The following is a 22,087-nucleotide window of genomic DNA, read 5'->3' on the forward strand; positions in this document are numbered from 1 at the left end:
AGTTCCATATGGGTTGAGGAAAGTTGACTTGTCTCCCCATGCAGAAACACTCCCTGAAAACATCAACCGCCCTCATCCTTCCTTGTCTCATTCCATGTCCAGTGCTCCGGAGGTGGTTGAGGTATTGAGCATGCGGAAGCCATAGCTAGATACTAATGGTGCGTTCGTTTGTGGTCGGAGGTGAGAAGTCGCAAGTGGCAAAATACCTGCCTCCGACCTGTGTGCATTCGAGCTATAGCGAATGATATGCTGATATGATATTGGCGTCAGCCGGCAACTGGGGGCTGAGAAACATGTCCGAATTTGCAACAAGGAAGTGCGAGTTCACGCAGCGTTTTATTTAATCATTCCTAGTAGCAAGTCCCAATTTGCACCTCCCGGTTATAAACGAACGCACCATAAGTTACAGGAAGCATCATTACCATTACACATTCCATTGGTGAAGCCATGCTATAGCTAAACGTGACTCCCGTGTGATGCCAGATAGCACTGTGAGGCGTGGCCGCCGCCTTTCCTTAGCGGGCTGGATTAAATGTGTAGTGTGAAGCAAATTAAAAGCCGTAACTGACCATGCCAAACGAAATGTCAATCAATATGGAGGTCTGATTACAACTCGGACAACACAGAGAGGGAGAAAGAGATGGAGAACATGTTTACTTTGCACTTGTTTTCAAATTCAGGAATATCCAGTCAACAATAGCATCTCTTACTACAAAGGCTGTATTTCCAACGGCTCACTAGCCCCTGCTGAGATATCCCTAGCGCTCAACGTAGCGCACGACATGGAGAATGCAATAGGACTCCATTTGAAACAGCCCAGTCTACTTGAACAACTCACAACCCACCGTGATCTGAAGCACACAAACGGGCTGCCCTAAACCCGTGAGGGGCGCGACCTTCGACCCGCCGTCAGCCCTCCGCTCCACCCATACACTCCCCAAGCGCCAATCGCCATGGCGACAGAGCAGCTGGAGGCAGGGGAGGAGAGGAAGGGAGAGGAGCGGAGAGGAGAGGAAGGGAGAGGATCGGAGAGGAGAGGAAGAGAGAGAAGCGGAGAGGAGAGGAAGGGAGAGGAGCGGAGAGGAGAGGAAGGGAGAGGAGAGGAAGAGAGAGGAGCGGAGAGGAGAGGAAGAGAGAGAAGCGGAGAGGAGAGGAAGAGAGAGAAGCGGAGAGGAGAGGAAGGGAGAGGAGCGGAGAGGAGAGGAAGAGAGAGGAGCGGAGAGGAGAGGAAGAGAGAGAAGCGGAGAGGAGAGGAAGAGAGAGGAGCAGAGAGGAGAGGAAGGGAGAGGAGCGGAGAGGAGAGGAAGAGAGAGGAGCAGAGAGGAGAGGAAGGGAGAGGATTGGAGAGGAGAGGAAGGGAGAGGAGAGGAAGAGAGAGGAGCAGAGAGGAGCTTCACAGGGATGTTATTTTTAGCCCTCATACAAGCTTAACGACCTGCAAAATCAGGGCCTTGGCGAGACGCGGCGGAGGGCGAGGGCGAGCTCCAAACAAACGATGAGCGAGCGGCTGGAATAAGGTCACCTGACAAACAGCCGGTGTCCCAGTTTGAAAAGTCCTACTAATGGCCAGAGAGAGAGAGACCGACAGAGAGAGACACTGAGAAATTAAAACCGCAGGAGGAGAGATAACGAATCTTGTCACGTCAAATAGAGCAGTTGGCCTGGTCATGCCCTAGATACTCTATACACAGTGATGTAGCCTCGTTCAAAAACATAATGTGGGGAAAACTCCTAATGATCAAATGAATGGGTTAGGCTGATATTCCATATGCTATCTATAAATCCACAAGCCTCTGGATGTCTGGGTAATGCCCACACTAGGTATTGAACTCAGGCCCTCTGACTGTTCTTAATACGCCACCGAAAAGCTAGCTATGCGGTGTTATTTATACTAATGGAGTGAGTTTATCCAACTCAACTGGGTTACATCTGTGGCAGGACTATCTCAAAGACAATGCATGAAGCTGACATCCGGCAGGTGCTCAGGACCCAGGAAGTGCAGTGTCACTGTGAAGTCGTTCGGATCAGCGGTTGCCCGTTACGAGCACAGGCACTAGGACCCAGACCAGCACTAAAGAAAGCAGCTTTAGCTAACAGTAGCACGATGCTGAAGTTAGAACCCGTTTCTCAGAACCCGTTTGGAATTATCCGGTCCACCTTAAAAAAAAAGGTTCAAATCGGGATTAAATCAGGATTAAAAGAAAACTACCCAAGATGCCACGGGTTCTATGCTACACAGTGGTAGTAGACCCCCTCTGGGTCTGACTCATGGAGTGTCATCTTGGGTAGTTTTCTTTTAATCCTGATTTAATCCTGATTTAAGCAGTTTCTGAGACTTTCGAAGGCTTTTATTTTGAAATGGCACATCAGAATCTCTTGAAACTCCACGAGTCAGACCGGGAGGGGGTCTACTACCACTGTGTAGCATAGAACCCGTGGCATTTTGGGTAGTTTTCTTTTAATCCTGATTTAAGACGTTTTTGAGACTTTAGAAGGCTTTTATTTTGAAATGGCACATCAGAATCTCATGAAATTTCACAAATCAGACCCAGAGGGGGTCTACTACCACTGTGTAGCATAGAACCCGTGGCATCTTGGGTAGTTTTCTTTTAATCTTGATTCAATCCCGATTTGAACCTCTTTTTTTTAAGGTGGACCGGATAATTCCAAATGGGTTTTGAGAAACGGGTTCTAACTTCAGCGTCGTCTAAGACGCTAAGGTTACAAAAATGATGTTATTGTATATTCTCTATATTGACCTGGGTAACAGATATAGATATTAGCCAAGCTAACAAAGCTAACCAGCTGTCTGAGGGCTGGCGTGACTACTACTGTGTAACCCGCAATACATGAGTCCTAATGTCTGAATATGTTACTAACAAATGTGGTAGTGAGTGAATTGGGAAAAAGATCTTTACTGAGTTTATTTGTTCAAAAGACTATTAAAGAAGGGGTGCTGTTTCAAGTAGCCTAGTATGAGTAAATTAATTGGATTTAATGCATTTAGCCTTCAAAATAAATGTGTGATGAGTTGTTCTGGCACAGGCCCGCACAGAACAGGCCCACTAGTTCCACAATACCTGACTACTATTTACATCAGTGGGATCCTGATTATCCTGTTAGGATATGATGACATCCGAGGCCGTCTATCTTTCAGTAAGGCGTCATGTCAGGGGTTGATAAATGCTTTGTATACGTCTCCTCTGAGGGGCTCTCTATCTCTCCATCTCTTCTCCTCTGAGGGGCTCTCTATCTCTCCATCTCTATTGCACGCCGAGCTGTATCTCGATCAAATCTCCATTTTATTTTGATGACTCCAGCTGCTGAATATTTAATTATTCGTTTCTCACATTTCTATGTCATGAATAGATTTTTTTGCTGCCAACTCGATAGCAATAAACCTCCTCCTTGGTGAAGCAATTATGTGTTTCCTTAGCTGTAACATGAGGTGAATGTAATAATGTGTATTAAAGAATATACAGGGTTGTACAACATCATCTCGTTGGTATGGGGATGGAAACGGATCAGATATGCAGCCTTTGAGAAGTTGGTATTTGTTTTGAGTTGCTGTGTTCTTGTTATCTTGAGCATTTCCAAATCAAGGTTGTGTTTGGTCCCTGACTCCTCACAAGCCTAGGTGACGAGGGCCTAATGAAATGGAACCATTCCCAAAGCAGCAGGAATCCAGCCTAATAGCGACGAAAGGCCTACGTATGTCTGGAGGGTAACAGATGAGAACAACTGAGAACCTGAATTGAGAAGCATAATATTCAAGGCATATTTTCCTCAAGATCATAGTCGGACTATTGTAGGCTAATTAAAGGTTCATGATAATCTATCCGAGGTAGAATTTATTGTATTTACAAGTGATTAATTAGCTTGTATAGTCAAGCGCGATATAGCCCAATTATCAATTGAAACATTAACCTGAAATAAAATCACACGTCCCGAGTCAGAAAATGGTCTAAAATATCACTGATTGATTAATTGATCTGACGTCATGATAAAAATAAAAAGCTAGATTCTAATGTAGGCCAGGCATGGTAAATAACGTCGGCAAAGGACTGAAAAAATACAGACCAGCAGAGAATAGTCTACTATTATGGCAACCTGTTATTATACAGCATACAAGGCCTGACGATTGATCAATATATTGGAGATATTAGTTTGTCAACGCACACACATTTCCCTGTAGACTGTCTGTGTCCAATGCAAATCATTCAGAGGAAGCAGAAGTGTTCATGAACCCACCTCATCTCCCCAACATCCTCTTTCATAAACCCACCTCATCTCCCTGCCCGAACTGAACACCCACCTCATCTCCCTGCCCGAACTGAACACCGAGGTCCACGAAGTGTTCAACCCGAATGGAACCATCAGCATCCTCGTCGCATACGTCGAAGACCTCTTTCAGCTTTTTCAAAAATTGCAGAAGCTGTTCCTGATCTGGGAAAACATTTCCTTCCATCGTCGTGTTCGGTTTGTCAGTGAGAGCCGTTAAACGGATTCCGTGGGAAGTCGTCCGGTCGTCGCCATCATTCCGGTTCTCCGCCGCCCGGTCAGACGGGGTTGTGACGTCAGCAGCATCACCGCGGGGGGCATTGCGCAACTCTACCGCCTACTAGCGCACACGCGTCTTCAGTCAATAAACTGAGAAGATGGGTTTACATTTAAAATGGGTTAAAATGTAAGCAAGGCAAGTTCTATTGTCCTATAACATAGCCTATTTTTAGAAGACGGACACAGACAGACAGATAGATGGACAGATAGATAGATAGATAGATAGATAGATAGATAGAGATAGATAGATAGATAGATAGATAGATAGATAGATAGATAGATAGATAGATAGATAGATAGATAGAAAGACAGACAGACAGACGATCAAAGTTAATATCTTAAGTATATTTCAAAAAAAGGTTGACAAATGACATACTGTAGTACTGAATTCACATTTACAGTCAAAACTATTACAAAACAAAATTTATTCAGGAATTAAAATGAACTTATGAACCCTCATCTCAGATCAGAGATGACCACCATCCTTTTACAATATAGAAAGTAATTAAAATAGTAAATAGGCCATTATTCATTCGAGTTCTGAAACACTTGAACTCAACTAATTAACATGCCTTTAATCATGACTTTAACTGAATTCAGTTACTAGTTTCAACCCAAGTTTTTGAAACCATGAATCTCCCGTGCTGGATCTCAATTCGTCAGAAGAGTGCCCTCATTCACTTGAAAACATCTCAAATAAGTGGAATGATGTAAGTAGAGTAACTACGTTTGTAAACTACCTTTAGTCTGTGCTTACACTGGTCAAATGCTTTTTTAAAGAGATGAACGGGAGAGAATGAGTGTCCACGTCAGAAGGGGGGGTGGATGAGATTCAGAACAGGGCTGTCCTGCACGTTGTGGAGGATATGGCTCAGGCCTACGCAGTTCAGTTAAAAACAAACATGAGATACCAGAGAGTCTACACAATGACTGTTTGCATAAGATAGCCTCCAACTAGCTCCAGCAACACAAGCTGATCCGTGTTCCTCCTCAGAACCCAGTAGAACCTTCGGCCCACGTTCTAAATGATCAGCCTGGGTTCCAAAAGTGATTCCCAACGTTCCGTCACCTGCAGGAAAGACCAGGAGAATAAAGAGCACTCAAATACTACGGCAGTGATGTCACAAAGACGTTCCCATGGCAACAGGATTGCAACAACTGCATTCCGCACATGTTTTTTTTTAACCCCTGAAGTCCTGAAGTATTCCACCTTTCTCTCGTTCACAATCACACAGAGGATCACAGTATTCCACCTTTCTCTCGTTCACCACAATCACACAGAGGATCACTAGATGAATAGCTACACTCAGAGAGGGTGGAAGGGACGTTCAGAAATGCAGACAAGGACAAACGGAGGGATTCATCTCATCCATACAGTCATACTGTCCCTGCAAATGGTGTGCTTGATCCAAATTCATGACAAGCGATAACATTCACGGATTAACCCACATTCATCATAACACCCACCCTCATACACCATCAAAAGCATTTATGTGACCTTATTTGACTCATTTAGTCTCATGTGACCTTAGATGACAGACAGCTGTGCCAATTGCACTGCTGCCTTATACTGTATCCAAGCATTTGATTGGTTGTTACTATCTATAAAATGGAAGATATGATACTAGTGCACCATCACAATATGGAGAAGTATCATTTATACAATCTCAATTGCACAACAGTGGAATTTGAGTACATAAGACAATTGCAATGCATTAATATTGATCTTCAGATGACGCCATCTAAATGAATGAAGCTGTGTTTGTCTGTCTCACCCGGGACCCTCGAGACACGGCGTACTCCACGCTCTCTGATCCGTCAGCGTTCTGGTACACCAGGTCAAACTTCCCAGGCTCCACGGGGGCTGAGGGAGAGACGGGTACAGTGGTCCTGCGTCAGGGTAGACCACATGCCACTGTGTCTCCACTAGGGGGCAGCCATGCTGGTCAACTCTAGGTCAGTCTGGTGGGGTGGTGTATTTCCTACTGACCAAGTCCAAGGGTAATGGTGGTTATCCTATAGTCTCTCTACCGACTCAAATATTACATTAAATCACTGCGCTCCGCATACTACATAATAGAGTCTGCATACTACATAACAGAGTCTGCATACTACATAATAGAGTCTGCATACTACATAATAGAGTCTGCATACTACATAATAGAGTCTGCTTACTACATAATAGAGTCTGCATACTACATAATAGAGTCTGCATACTACATAATAGAGTCTGCAGACTACATAATAGAGTCTGCATACTACATAATAGAGTCTGCATACTACATAATAGAGTCTGTATACTACATAATAGAGTCTGCTTACTACATAATAGAGTCTGCATACTACATAATAGAGTCTGAGCCACTTCACCACCCAAGATGGGGTTCTGAGGGCGTATAGACGGGTCAAAATTTAAAGAGTGACAGGTCATAGCAGCAAATGAGACGCTAGACCAGATTAGATGGGCGGGGCATATATGTGGGTGAGAACGCCTGATTGGTGTCACTGGGATTCCGGCACTACCAATGAATTGGCAGGATTTGAACACCTAGACCCCTGTAATGTAGTTACATAGCTTACGTAGCGTATCAGCCAAATCGTTCTTATGGATCTGGGTTGAGACTAGTTAGCTCATAATGACTGTTAGCATTATTGGGGTTGTTGAATCTGATCTCAGACCAGACATGTGAGGGATGATTTTGGTGCTGTGGTTGGCTACCTTGAGATGCAAAGAGCAGCTCCAGCTCGATCTGTTTGCTGGTCGGATCAAAACTGATCAGCTTCCCCTCCTGAGAGGAAAACAGACGTCACGTCAGAACAATGCTGTCCATCTTTAGACTGGCGGCCCTTCCTGAAGTTTACTTGCGCTGTTGTTCGTAGCATAATTCAATCCATGGAGATTAGTGACAATTATTCTGGAATGATGGTTGCCAGGCTACTTTTAACTTAAGTGACCGATTCTGCAAGCCATTCAAAACATATTTTCAATCAAGTTGTAGAATAGCATAATGCTTTCAACAACCACCTATGATAAGTCTAAGTCATTACTTATGCACAATCCCTAGAAGTCCTGTGTATCTCCATACAGGGTGACCTCAGGTGCCATTTTAGCTCCTTCCATCTGAGTGAAATGCTGCCTTCCAGTTATTTTGGACTTACTTTGTACTCCGACACCTCTGGCGTGTAGTTCTCTGTGAGCTCCAGCAGCTGTGAACAGACAGGGTGATGAGACACACAAGCAGACACATGGCACTGCACCCCTACAAGGGCTGTGCCTGCGGATTCAAATTGTAGTTGAAAAAGTATTTGAGTCCATTGAAGCCCCCTTATGCCGACCAGGGATTTCATTGTTGTCCATCTATGAGGTCAATTCAAGCCTGTGAATGTAACAGAGGTGGTTCGGTGTTCCACACTCATGTAGGCTTGTCAGAGACTAGAGGGCTTCTGTTTGCTCCCTCTGCTAAACAAAGGCCAACTCCCTGTGACCTGGTCCTTAGCTCATCAGGCTAAGATTACCTCAGCGCCCAAAAGATACTGGCTCAGACCAGGTCAGTCCCCTCACCTGAGCACCCAAGATGTTCTCAACCTGGAACAAGTTGAGAGACTAAGGAGAGAACTCTACTGCTCTGCTAGCGCCCCCTGGCTGTCGTACCTTGAAGGCGATCCTCTGTCCCAGCTGGGGGGGGCCAGCAAGGAGAGGCATGGTGCTGTAGTCCCGTTGGTCTGCAGGGTTCTGCAGGAGCACAGAGGGGAACCAACACTCACCTCTAATTCATTATTTAAATACCACAAGAGGTGAAAACAGTGACACAACTACAGCTTGTAATTAAGACAAAGGTTAGAGCAAAGTTCACAACATCAATTCTGCCAAATAAGATGACCTCTAATAGTTTTATACACGGTAAAGTAGGGGACAAATATAAATCTAAGACAGTAGCACATTTAGGCTACGCATACATATATTAATTGAAGAGTTGGAATACATGACTTGCCTGGATAAAGACAGAGTTGTTTGTCAGTGCATCCCTCTGGAAGGATGGCTGCTGCTGCCCCTCCTCATAGTTCAAATAGAAACCCCTCCCTACACCTCGGTCTCCACCCCTGCCCCCTCCCCGGCCCTCCCCCCGACCCCACTCTCCTCCCCTAGGGCACGCTCTCCCCCTACCCCTCAAGGAGGGATCAGCCGAAGCAGGGGCGACTGCCATCCCCATCCCCATGGTTGGACGTTTGATAACCAGCCTGATCTCCTCCTCACTGGTACTGTCAGAATCTGACCTTCCGGACTGTTCTGGAACCTTCTTCGAAGGCTGGGTGGACCCATTGGCTGTTGGTCTCTGTGCAGGGGAAGAGTTAGTGGGTTGAGAGGATGGATCTGGAGCTTGTGTTCTAGAGGGGGGGTTTTTGTCTTCTGCGCCCCCTTTGGAAGTGGAGGAGCTGGTTTTAGGAGTGCTGGCTGTGGGCTTGGCTAAAGGAGCGTTTTTAAGCGGGGGTTTGACCGGTGCTTTGCTGGGGACCGCCTCGTCCAAGGATGAGTCCGTTTCGGACGAAGAGGATGAGGGAGGGGGCTGTAGTTTGGCAGGGGGCATTTTAGCTTTTTGGTTGACTTTTGTGGCAGCTGGCAGTGCAGAGGAGGGTGTTTTGGGGGGTGGTTTTGGTGTGGGCGTCTTTTTTGGAGCCTCTTCCTCCTCACTGCTACTGTCACTGGAATCGGAGGGGGCGGCCTTCGGTGTCCTGGCCGCTGCTTTGCCCTTAACGGAAACTGGGGTGGGTGCTGCTGCTGCTGGGGTCTTCTTGGAGCTTTTTTCTGGCTGGGAGATGGAGTCTGAGGGAGCTTTGGTGGAAGTAGCAACCTTTCCCTCTTCCTCCTTCTTCCTCTTTGCTTTCTTGTTTTTCAGCTTTCCTCCATGCCCGTCTTTGTCCACTGTCTGCTCGGACTCCCTCTCCTGGCTCGCCTCCTTCTTACTCTTTCTCTTCTTTTTTTTCCACTCCACACTGCAGCCATTTTCTGCTGGTCCTTCCTCCTCAGTCTCTCTCCCCCTCTTCTTCACGTTTCCAGGTGAGGGATGGTTGGCTTCCAGACCGTTCAGGCTGCCCACCTTCACTCTGTCACATGTAAGAACAGAGATGTTCAAATACTTTTGGCAGCGGTTTGTGGTTTTAATAACTTGGGGTGCCATGAAGGCTATCATTGTGTGAGCTTATGTCAGTTTAAAGTCGCACAGAAATGAAAAAAGCATTCTGTCCCATTCTGGTTCACATAATTGGTCATAGTGTTCACCTATTCAACGATGTATGCCAATTTTTACAAAATTCTACTTTTGTTGTAATCTTATATCAAAGTATATAATTTCTTACTTCCAGGAAAACGGTAGGTCACATGCAATGACGACAACAGGTACCTTAGATTTTAGGCCAATAATCTCACGACATCCACCCGTCAATCAACGCTATCCTTCTATCAAATCTGTCTAAAGTTCTTAAAACCCGCCCACTTGTCAATGTTCGGTAAAAATTCGGTATTGGTGTGTATAGACTAATAAAAACATGTATTTAATGACTGGCGGATATTGGTGTGTACATGAGAGCCATGAACGCAATCTGCTCGTGGACTACAAGAACGCGTCATTCATACCTTTCACTGCGCATGTCAAAGGTATCAGTGACGCGTTTTTTTCAAAGATGGCGCGGTTCAATAGGGCTTCGCTTGTTCGAGCAACCAGTGAATGAGTGACCCAGTCCAGTTCTATCAGCCAGTGAATGAGTGACCCTGTCCAGTTCAGTGAATGAGTGACCCAGTCCAGTTCTATCAGCCAGTGAATGAGTGACCCTGTCCAGTTCTATCAGCCAGTGAATGAGTGACCCTGTCCAGTTCTATCAGCCAGTGAATGAGTGACCCTATCAGTTCTATCAGCCAGTGAATGAGTGACCCTGTCCAGTTCTATCAGCCAGTGAATGAGTGACCCTATCCAGTTCTATCAGCCAGTGAATGAGTGACCCTATCAGTTCTATCAGCCAGTGAATGAGTGACCCTATCAGTTCTATCAGCCAGTGAATGAGTGACCCTATCCAGTTCTATCAGCCAGTGAATGAGTGACCCTATCCAGTTCTATCAGCCAGTGAATGAGTGACCCTGTCCAGTTCTATCAGCCAGTGAATGAGTGACCCTATCAGTTCTATCAGCCAGTGAATGAGTGACCCTATCCAGTTCTATCAGCCAGTGAATGAGTGACCCTATCAGTTCTATCAGCCAGTGAATGAGTGACCCTGTCCAGTTCTATCAGCCAGTGAATGAGTGACCCTATCAGTTCTATCAGCCAGTGAATGAGTGACCCTGTCCAGTTCTATCAGCCAGTGAATGAGTGACCCTGTCCAGTTCAGTGAATGAGTGACCCTGTCCAGTTCTATCAGCCAGTGAATGAGTGACCCTGTCCAGTTCTATCAGCCAGTGAATGAGTGACCCTATCAGTTCTATCAGCCAGTGAATGAGTGACCCTGTCCAGTTCTATCAGTCAGTGAATGAGTGACCCTGTCCAGTTCAGTGAATGAGTGACCCTGTCCAGTTCTATCAGCCAGTGAATGAGTGACCCTGTCCAGTTCAGTGAATGAGTGACCCTGTCCAGTTCTATCAGCCAGTGAATGAGTGACCCTGTCCAGTTCTATCAGCCAGTGAATGAGTGACCCTGTCCAGTTCTATCAGCCAGTGAATGAGTGACCCTATCAGTTCTATCAGCCAGGGAATGAGTGACCCTATCAGTTCTATCAGCCAGTGAATGAGTGACCCTATCAGTTCTATCAGCCAGTGAAGGTTTCTGTGCGACTTTAAAAGGGTTAGCGACATGACATGATTACCGTGAAGCTCACGTTACCAAAGCATAGATTGAGGATTGACTGTCTGCTGGATGAGTCTGGTCACGTACTTACTTACTTACTTACTCACTCACTCACTCACTCACTCACTCACTCACTCACGTACCTGACGCTGTCGTTGTCCCGCACCACGCACACGCTCTCAGTGGGGGGCAGGAAGCAGTCCTCTATGAACAGACTCAACATGTTCCTCCGGCTGAAGCCGAACCTCTCTCTGATGATGCTGACCAGGTCCAGGACCACCCGGCAGGTCCGGAGATCCACCAGCATCCAGCACCTGCGGTCCGGTCCGGCGGGGGGGGGGTAATCAAACAGCAGTCTGACTCGGATTGAGTTACTGGAGGAAGCCATGGCTGCTTGATGTGAAGAGCATGGAGGTATTATAACAGACCTGGGGTCGGTAGAAACTACCAGTCTCTTGTTCCAGCTACCGCCCTCTGCTGGTTTGGAGGGGGATTAAAGCACATTTACTGAACCAGGCTACTACACCCTCCATCGGCTCCTACATTATATAGGTATATATGTCTATGTAGGCTAGTAGGTAGGATATTTAATAACAGTATAGCCTGTTATTATGCATCGGTTTGCTCACCACTCTGACGGCATAGTTACCCATGTGGGACTTTTATTTTGAAATGTATTCCAGACTACTGTGTGATTTACTACTTTTTGTTATTATGCTTTTTGCTTTTTATGCCATTGCAACCTGAATGGGCGGGATTAAGCTTTGTTGCGTTCTTCTGTAGGACAAAAGAGAAAAAAAACTATTCGGAAAAACCTTGTTTTTAAATAAATAAATAGATAAAATTAATAAATTGTGTTGGTCAGCTGGGTTTGATCATGTGACTGAGTTTAATATCCGGTGTGTTGGTCAGCTGGGTGTGATCATGTGATCATGTGACTGAGTTCCCATCTGGCAGCGAGCAAAGTTAATAACTCTGGGACAATGGGGACGCCGAAAATGGGCTTGTGCAGAGCTGTCTTTCTCTTCTTGGCCATTGATGCTGGTAATATGTGATTTATTCATCACATCATTTATTATATTAAGGGAGAAAGCAGTAATCTGTTAGCCTGATGGGTTAGCTGTGTTGTTTGGTCACTTCTGAGGCCCAGCCCTTGTTTTACGTGCTCATTATCTAGACATGTAACGTTGACGTGAGCCAGTCGTGTTCTGCTAAAAGTGTAAAAAGTGTAAAAATATAACCATATTTACTTCTACACTCGTTTTAACAGACCTAACTTTACATTTGTCTGTGTCTGAATGTGAAAGCGAAACATATCATCATCCCCTGGCTGACTTGCGTCTACCTGAAGTTCAGCAGTCATTCAAAAATAATGTTAATTATTTTAATTTATTATGATTATAATAATCATCTTCCACGCAGGGCTGTCTCATCCGGTTCAGGCCACGGAGAAGTGGGGCTACGTGGACGTGCGTGACGGAGCCCACATGTTCTGGTGGCTTTACTACGCTGACGGGTCTGGGGGCCCCACCGAGCTGCCTCTGGTCATGTGGTTACAGGTGGGTCACTTACCTCAACTTGACCCTATAGCATCAGCTTTGACCCGGCAAGACGAAGGTGTTATGTGTGTGTGTGTTCCCTAGGGTGTGTTATGTGTGTGTGTTCCCTAGGGTGTGTTATGTGTGTGTGTGTTCCCTAGGGTGTGTTATGTGTGTGTGTTCCCTAGGGTGTGTTATGTGTGTGTCTGTTCCCTAGGGTGTGTTATGTGTGTGTGTTCCCTAGGGTGTGTTATGTGTGTGTCTGTTCCCTAGGGTGTGTCATGTGTGTGTCTGTTCCCTAGGGTGTGTTGTGTGTGTGTGTTCCCTAGGGTGTGTTATGTGTGTGTGTGTTCCCTAGGGTGTGTTGTGCGTGTCTGTTCCCTAGGGTGTGTTATGTGTGTGTCTGTTCCCTAGGGTGTGTTATGTGTGTGTGTTCCCTAGGGTGTGTAATGTGTGTGTGTGTTCCCTAGGGTGATGTGTGTCTGTTCCCTAGGGTGTGTAATGTGTGTGTGTGTTCCCTAGGGTGTGTTGTGTGTGTGTGTTCCCTAGGGTGTGTAATGTGTGTGTGTGTTCCCTAGGGTGTGTTGTGTGTGTGTGTTCCCTAGGGTGTGTTATAGGGTGTGTAATGTGTGTGTGTGTTCCCTAGGGTGTGTAATGTGTGTGTGTTCCCTAGGGTGTGTAATGTGTGTGTGTGTTCCCTAGGGTGTGTTATAGGGTGTGTAATGTGTGTGTGTGTTCCCTAGGGTGATGTGTGTGTGTGTTCCCTAGGGTGTGTAATGTGTGTGTGTTCCCTAGGGTGTGTAATGTGTGTGTGTTCTCTAGGGTGATGTGTGTGTCTGTTCCCTAGGGTGATGTGTGTGTGTTCCCTAGGGTGTGTTATGTGTGTGTGTTCTCTAGGGTGTGTAATGTGTGTGTCTGTTCCCTAGGGTGTGTTATAGGGTGTGTTATGTGTGTGTGTGTTCCCTAGGGTGTGTTATAGGGTGTGTTATGTGTATGTGTGTGTTCCCTAGGGGGGGCCAGGAGGGTCGGGCAGTGGCTTTGGGAACTTTGAAGAGATCGGCCCTTTGGACAGGGATCAGGAGCCCCGAAAAAACACCTGGGTAACAGCAGCCGCTCTGTCTAGACCGAGGTTTTTATAGTTAACGAAAACTAACTAAAAAACGAAAACAAGTTGTGAAAAAACATTTTAGTTAACTAAAATAAAAAATAGGCTTTACAAAAAACGATAACTAACTAAAACTGTATTGTGTGTTTCCAAAACTAACTAAAATAAACTAAAATTGTAGAGAAAATGTCCTTAGTTTTAGTCTTTTTCATTTCATACATAACCCTAGTATTTTGGGTGGATATGAAATCTATCCTCCATGTTCTTTAGCTGTGCTCCGGCGCAGAAGTAACCTGACGTGCTCCAGATGGTTTGTTTCACACGGAGTGAAACAACATGAGCTCACGAGATCAGGATGGTCTCACGAGGCTAGCGCAGAAAAAAAACAAACTAATACTGAAACTAATAAAAACTAAACTAAAACTAAGCATTATCAAAAAATAAAAAATAAACTAACAAATCTGCTTTAAAAACGAATTAAAACTAAACTGAAATTGAACACAAAACGTTAAAACGATCTAAAAATAAAAACTAATGAAAAAAGCAAAACTATTATAACCCTGGTCTAGACACAGAATACCCTGTAGTGAAGTCTAGGGCATGTGTTGCACATGTTTTTTGACATCCTATCATTGAAGGGAGTTAAAAGTCTGTGTGTTTTGGTTTGTTTATCTGTGTTTTCTCCTCCACTGTGCAGGTTTGTTTATCTGTTTGTTTATCTGTGTTTTCTCCTCCACTGTGCAGGTCCAGGCATCCAGTGTGCTGTTCGTGGATAACCCTGTGGGGACCGGCTTCAGTTACACAGACAAACCCGACTCCTACGCCACAGACGTGGCGACGGTGGCCTCAGACATGATGGTCTTGCTGAAACACTTCTTCACCAAGAGGAAAGACTTCCAGGTCGGTCGGTTAGGAGTGTATAGTTTTAGTTAATATAAATGAGAAAGAAGGATGTCTTTGACCAGAGCCTTCATTTGGCTTGTTCATTTTAAATGTTGACTCAAAGTTGAATGTTGCGCTGAGCCATCACCCTGACCCTGCTTTTCTGTAGGCTGTCCCCTTCTACATCTTCTCTGAGTCCTACGGCGGAAAGATGGCGGCGGCCATCTCTCTTGAACTCACCAAGGTACCATCCTGCCGTCTGGTCTTTCTCAAACGTCTCAAACATGTAACAATGAAGTGTCTCAAGACCAAGAGACGTCTCCCGTGAAACGCAGGGGAACTAGAGAGGAGGAACGAGAAGACAGTGATGCCAAAATACATTTTCACTTCCTGAAATCTCAACCCACACTCGTTCAGCTCCCTGTGTGTCACGCTAACGCGCTCTGTCTCTCCAGGCCATCCAAAAAGGGACGATAAAATGCAGCTTTGCTGGTGTGGCGCTCGGGGACTCCTGGATATCTCCACTGGGTCAGTACTGCTGAGAATACTATACTCCTGAACACCACAGAACCCTCTTAGAACCTCTGACCGTTCAGAACATCAGACATGTCCTAGAACATCCAGGACAGAACATCAGAGCAACAACTTTCCCCTCTCTCTTATGTACAGATTCTGTTATGACCTGGGGTCCTTATCTTTACACCATGGTGAGTAACACACACACTAGTGTGTAGAGGTGGGTCGTATGGTGAGTAACACACACACTAGTGTGTAGAGGTGGGTCGTATGGTGAGTAACACACACACTAGTGTGTAGAGGTGGGTCGTATGGTGAGTAACACACACACTAGTGTGTAGAGGTGGGTCGTATGGTGAGTAACACACACACTAGTGTGTAGAGAGTGGGTCGTATGCCCACCTCCCTTGTTCTCTGTAAAGCGCATTGTGTTGCCTCTAGGTATGAAATGCGCTCTACAAATAAAGGATTGATTGATTGATTGATTGATTGATTGATTGATTGTGACGTTTGAAATGCTCAGTGGCTCCCTGCTGGTGGAGGTGAAGAATGCAGTGGTGTAGCTAGCTACTACTCCCTCTTTACGACAGTTTGATGTCATGGTGTTCTGGGTTATGCTGGGTAATGTAGTTGTGATCTTCCTCACCGCCCAGTCCCTGCTGGATGGGTTATGCTGGGTAATGTAGTTGTGATCTTCCTCACTGCCCAGTCCCTGCTGGATGGGTTATGCTGGGTAATGTAGTTGTGATCTTCCTCACTGCCCAGTCCCTGCTGGATGACTACGGCCTGGCGGAGGTGAGCGGCGCCGCGGCGGCGGTGAAGCAGGCCATGGAGCAGGGCCTCTACCAGAGGGCCACCGAGCTGTGGTCCGTCACCGAGGACGTGGTGGAGCAGGTCAGTTACACTACTGAACACAGAGCTAGTTACACTACTGAACACAGAGCTAGTTATACTACTGAACACAGAGCTAGTTACACTACTGAACACAGAGCTAGTTATACTACTGAACACAGAGCTGTAGTTATACTACTGAACACAGAGCTAGTTACACTACTGAACACGGAGCTAGTTATACTACTGAACACAGAGCTAGTTATACTACTGAACACAGAGCTAGTTATACTACTGAACACAGAGCTGTAGTTATACTACTGAACACAGAGCTAGTTATACTACTGAACACAGAGCTGTAGTTATACTACTGAACACAGAGCGAGTTATACTACTGAACACAGAGCTGTGGTTATACTACTGAACACAGAGCTAGTTACACTACTGAACACGGAGCTAGTTATACTACTGAACACAGAGCTGTAGTTATACTACTGAACACAGAGCTGTAGTTATACTACTGAACACAGAGCGAGTTATACTACTGAACACAGAGCTGTAGTTATACTACTGAACACAGAGCGAGTTATACTACTGAACACAGAGCTAGTTATACTACTGAACAAGGGGCTAGTTATACTACTGAACACACAGCTGTAGTTATACTACTGAACACAGAGCGAGTTATACTACTGAACACAGAGCTGTAGTTATACTACTGAACACAGAGCGAGTTATACTACTGAACACAGAGCTAGTTATACTACTGAACAAGGGGCTAGTTATACTACTGAACACAGAGCTGTAGTTATACTACTGAACACACAGCTGTGGTTATACTACTGAACACACAGCTGTGGTTATACTACTGAACACAGAGCTAGTTATACTACTGAACACAGAGCTAGTTATACTACTGAACACAGAGCTAGTTATACTACTGAACACAGAGCTAGTTATACTACTGAACACACAGCTAGTTATACTACTGAACACAGAGCTGTAGTTATACTACTGAACACAGAGCTAGTTATACTACTGAACACAGAGCTGTAGTTATACTACTGAACACAGAGCTGTAGTTATACTACTGAACACAGAGCTAGTTATACTACTGAACACAGAGCTAGTTATACTACTGAACACAGAGCTAGTTATACTACTGAACACAGAGCTAGTTATACTACTGAACACAGAGCTAGTTATACTACTGAACACAGAGCTAGTTGTACTACTGAACACAGAGCTGTGGTGAGTCACAGAGGAGGTGGTGGAGCAGGTCAGTCATACTCATGGTTCGTAATTAACACCCTCCAAGTGCCAGATGCTGGTATATTTTTCATTTGGCGTGAATGTTTTGGAAGCCACCCGACACTTTGACGGTTCAGTGCTTAACAAAATATCAGCCTTTGTGGATCATAGGACGGACAACATGTTTACAATGAATATCAGCCCTGACGCAGTGTGAATCAGATCAGGCTTGGTTGCTCATACACAGTGAACGCACAAGTGAATGAACAGGGCTTGAAAAGAGCTCTCTCCGTGAATCTGCTTGTTGTGCATCAAACAAAACAAGCTGTGAAATGATTTGAGGGCCTCTAGGGCCGATCTCTAGCCTGCAAGGTACAGTTACTAGGCTACTAATTGGCTAACATTTCTGTTGTGTTGACGGGTGAACCAACATACATAGACTATTCACAGCAAGCAAACTTGTAATCTAAAGCTATGCTACGTCAGCTGACTGGGCCTGTCTTGTGACTAGCTAATGCCGCTAACCGTATTGTGCCAGACAGCCAAACAAGCGTCACATTAATTTGAGACTGCTGGCTAGAATAACCAGTTATGAAATACATTTAACAACTGGTCAGTTGATATGTTGCACAGCAAACAGCAGGACAATATCATTAGGGCTGGGTTAGGTAGATGGCAAAGTCTTCTTGCCCAGCTGGTATGGTTATAGGGCTCATTCCTATGGGATAGCTTAGTAGTTTGTTATTTAACAATGGGTTGACTAATCACTACTCGTTTGATAAAAGTCCCACAGATGGTATAATTGAGTACAGTCAATTTGACCTGATTGTGCCATGTTAGGTGCATGTTGTGAATGGGCGGTATAGTTTTACCCTCGGCAGAGATGTAAACTAACACGTCTTTCAATGTCTTTTGATTTTTAGAACACAAACGGAGTCAATTTCTACAACATCCTCACCCAGGAGCCTGATGAGAAGATGAGCTCCGTGGCAGGAGAAGGGTTCCTCTGTGAGTTCTGTTACACTTCAGCTCATGTTTAGAAGGGTTCCTCTGTGAGTTCTGTAACACTTCAGCTCATGTTTAGAAGGGTTCCTCTGTGAGTTCTGTAACACTTCAGCTCATGTTTAGAAGGGTTCCTCTGTGAGTTCTGTAACACTTCAGCTCATGTTTAGAAGGGTTCCTCTGTGAGTTCTGTTACACTTCAGCTCATGTTTAGAAGGGTTCCTCTGTGAGTTCTGTTACACTTCAGCTCATGTTTAGAAGGGTTCCTCTGTGAGTTCTGTAACACTTCAGCTCATGTTTAGAAGGGTTCCTCTGTGAGTTCTGTTACACTTCAGCTCATGTTTAGAAGGGTTCCTCTGTGAGTTCTGTTACACTTCAGCTCATGTTTAGAAGGGTTCCTCTGTGAGTTCTGTTACACTTCAGCTCATGTTTAGAAGGGTTCCTCTGTGAGTTCTGTTACACTTCAGCTCATGTTTAGAAGGGTTCCTCTGTGAGTTCTGTAACACACACACAGATGCGTGCGCACACACACACACACACACACACACACACTTCAGCTCATGTTTAGGTCCTGTAGCCGCGAAGCGTGCGCCCTAAACCTATCAGTTTCAAGTGAGCCAACCAAGCGCTAAAGCTACGCTACGCTAGTGCATATGCTACGCTATGCTAGTGCTGACTGGACCAGGAGGGATACAGAGTCTCTCCTTTCTGTTCATGAAACCGTTGGTGTTTACTGTTGTTCTCTCCAGCTCAGTTGATGCTTCGCCACATCCACCCACTCCAGCGCCAGTCTCTCTCTCAGCTGATGAACGGGCCAATCAGGAAGAAGCTGGGCATCATCCCTCAGAACGTCACCTGGGGAGGTAACACCGGCTGGTTTGGACAGCGGCAGTTAAATGAAACATGCACATACTAAGGAGAAATTGCAGTGAGAAAAGCTAAAACATACATGGTAAATGGACGGCACTTATATAGCGCTTTTTATCCAAAGCGCTTTACAATGGCCTCTCATTCACCCATTCACACACCAATGGCGGTAGCTGCCATGCAAGGTGCTAACCTGCTCATTGGGAGCAATTTGGGGTTCAGTGTCTTGCCCAAGGACACTTTGACATGTGGACAGGAGGAGGTGGGATTCGAACCGCCGACCCTACGATCATTGGACGACCGCTCTACCACTGAGCCACAGCCGCCCCTACACATACTAAGAGGAGTTATGATCGCTTTTTTTGTTTCATTTTGGTGTAGCAATTTTCTAAAAACATGAAGTAAATAACGTTGAGTCTTTCCCTCCCTCCAGGCCAGGCAGAGCAGGTGTTCAGCAGCATGGCGGGGGACTTCATGAAGCCGGTGGTGGACGTGGTGGACCGGCTCCTGGACGCCGGCGTCAACGTCACCGTCTACAACGGACAGCTGGACCTCATAGTGGACACCATGGGTACCGACGCCCGCCAGCGGATCACTCTTCACTTCCACTATTCAGGGCCAGGTTTCCCAAACGCTTCTCTCGTTAAGAGGCTCTTTAGCCCATTCAGTTGACCAATCAGAGAGCTTGCCCAGACCAGTTGACCAATCAGAACGCTCTAAATGAATGGCCCAAGAGCCTCTTAACGAAAGAAGCTTTTGGGAAACGCAGCCCTGATCCATTCAGCTTCAATACAGAAAGATCATTTTTAGAATAGATGATACTGTCATACAAGCAGTTGTATGAAATATATCTCTTGGCCCACGAACACCTAGAACGGAGGGAGGAATTGAGTGAGTTACTCACAGACTGATCCCCGATTGGCCGCGTGTTGTGATTGACGCAGGTCAGGAGCAGTGGGTGAAGCAGCTGAAGTGGGCGGGCCTACCGAGCTTCAACAAGGTGAGATGGACAGCGGTGGATGACCCCGCCCTCCCCGGCGTGACCGGCGCCTTCTACAAGACCTACAAGAACTTTGCCTTCTACTGGATCCTGAAGGCGGGCCACATGGTGAGCCCCTCTGCGCAAAGCAAACTTGCACTAAGATACAATTCTGCATGTCAAACCACCACAGAGCCATAGTGTCTTTAGCTCTCATCTGTTTTTTTTTTTTATTGATTTTTGTAAGTTTTTAGTCATTCCTCTGAGTATACAGACATTGTCAGGATCCATTTCTACATCAGATGGCTCCATCCCATAATACTTTCTCCTGCGACAGATCCCCTCTGACCAGGGACCCATGGCCTTGAAGATGCTGAAGATGGTGACCCAGAGGGACTGAACCACACACACACACACACACACACACACACACACACACTGATGCCAGCTGGAATGGCTCGGTCTGTTTCTAGACAATCAACTAGAATCACCAAACACCCACTTCCACTGAACTCTGTTCAATCCAACACGCTCATGGTGGAATCTGTGGTCTTTTATGTGTAACGCTGCGTCTCTCATGGGACGCCCATGCTTCTGTTGATTCTTATGATATTCTTACATGGGACGCCCATGCTTGTGTTGATTCTTATGATATTCTTACATGGGACACTCATGCTTCTGTTGATTCTTATGATATTCTTACATGGGACACCCATGCTTCTGTTGATTCTTATGATATTGATGATTGTTGGTAAATTTAAACAAGAATAATAAAAAAAAACTTTTTTTCTAAGTGTTCCTGCTTTTCGTTCTCCAAATAGACAGAAATTCACTATACTGCTAAGGAAAGGGTTTTTATATTTACTCATTTGAAAGTCTTGTTGATTCTTTCATACCTTTACATTTCTGCTCAAAGGACGTCATTCACAAACTCGGTGACTAAGAAGTTAAGAACAAATTTTAACCCCACTTATGAAGTTCGCTGGCACAACAGCATCTTATATTCCAGTAGTTAGAATGTAGTACTAGAAGTAGTACACGTCTACATTCTATAAATAAACGTGAATATCCATAAAATATGATATGGGCCTACATATTATAGATAGGGCTTACCTATCCTCTATATCAACATAGCCTATACTCGTATTTAAATCAACTGCACAGTTTCATCTTTCATGTTGGCCATACAGTCTATCTTGTATTTAGTTCATATATCCTATTATGTAGTGCTTGCACATAAACAATGACAAACACAACATAAAGACAAACTAATACAAATGCATAAAATAGCTAAAGGAAGAAAAACCACGATTGCTAACATGAATAATGGTGTGCAAAGATGTAGTGAAGATTAATTTGCAAGCCTGAGTATTGATGGAAGTGAGGGGTTATGATATTGCATTGCTTAATTGACCCAATAAAAAATGTATTGTTTGTTTCTTGAATGAGTTTATTCTTATGCAGTTTAATTCTAATGTGGACTGGTAAGCTGTTCCAATAATGAGCTCCTCTGATTCGAACTGAAATTGGGAGAAGGTGAAGGTGGGATGAAGAAAGTGGGATGAAGATTATTTGCTGATCTTGTACTGAAGTGATGTATTTGGGAATTTAACTGAAATACAGAATGAAAACAGACAGGGAATAACTTGTAGCGGGACACTGTTGACGGACGGTAGGTCTGGTGGGACACTTGATGGACGGTAGGTCTGAACACGGGAGCGAGGAG

General features: G+C 45.2%; 2 protein-coding genes across 2 annotated transcripts; one reads left to right on the top strand and one right to left on the bottom strand.

Annotated features, from left to right (window-relative positions):
- Positions 1 to 5,050: 5,050 nt before the first annotated feature.
- Positions 5,051 to 11,778, bottom strand: coil (coilin p80; the record flags this gene model as incomplete). The annotated part of the gene is made up of 7 exons (XM_084462472.1): positions 5,051 to 5,629; positions 6,336 to 6,424; positions 7,280 to 7,349; positions 7,720 to 7,767; positions 8,213 to 8,293; positions 8,553 to 9,663; positions 11,534 to 11,778. 7 exons carry the CDS (start codon positions 11,776 to 11,778, stop codon positions 5,582 to 5,584), a joined length of 1,692 nt encoding a protein of 563 aa, XP_084318598.1. The 3' UTR covers positions 5,051 to 5,581.
- A 540-nt stretch (positions 11,779 to 12,318) lies between these two features.
- On the top strand, positions 12,319 to 21,094 carry scpep1 (serine carboxypeptidase 1). Its single transcript, XM_084462479.1, has 13 exons — positions 12,319 to 12,434; positions 12,813 to 12,949; positions 13,939 to 14,028; positions 14,778 to 14,933; positions 15,085 to 15,159; positions 15,371 to 15,443; positions 15,585 to 15,622; positions 16,197 to 16,325; positions 18,437 to 18,521; positions 19,265 to 19,378; positions 19,816 to 19,953; positions 20,327 to 20,490; positions 20,699 to 21,094. The coding sequence occupies exons 1-13, from the start codon at positions 12,374 to 12,376 to the stop codon at positions 20,759 to 20,761; spliced, it is 1,323 nt and encodes a 440-aa protein (XP_084318605.1). The 5' UTR covers positions 12,319 to 12,373; the 3' UTR covers positions 20,762 to 21,094.
- Positions 21,095 to 22,087: the final 993 nt, after the last annotated feature.

This window comes from Borostomias antarcticus, assembly GCF_949987555.1.
Source record: "Borostomias antarcticus genome assembly, contig: scaffold_94, whole genome shotgun sequence".
Lineage (NCBI taxonomy): Eukaryota > Metazoa > Chordata > Actinopteri > Stomiiformes > Stomiidae > Borostomias > Borostomias antarcticus.

Bases quoted from the DNA above. Each gene is read 5' to 3' on its own strand.
- scpep1 (XM_084462479.1), top strand. From the start codon at position 12,374: ATGGGGACGCCGAAAATGGGCTTGTGCAGAGCTGTCTTTCTCTTCTTG. The intron at 12,950-13,938 runs GTGGGTCACTTA...TGTGTTCCCTAG, and splicing joins CTCTGGTCATGTGGTTACAG to GGGGGGCCAGGAGGGTCGGG. The intron at 16,326-18,436 runs GTCAGTTACACT...TTTGATTTTTAG, and splicing joins CCGAGGACGTGGTGGAGCAG to AACACAAACGGAGTCAATTT.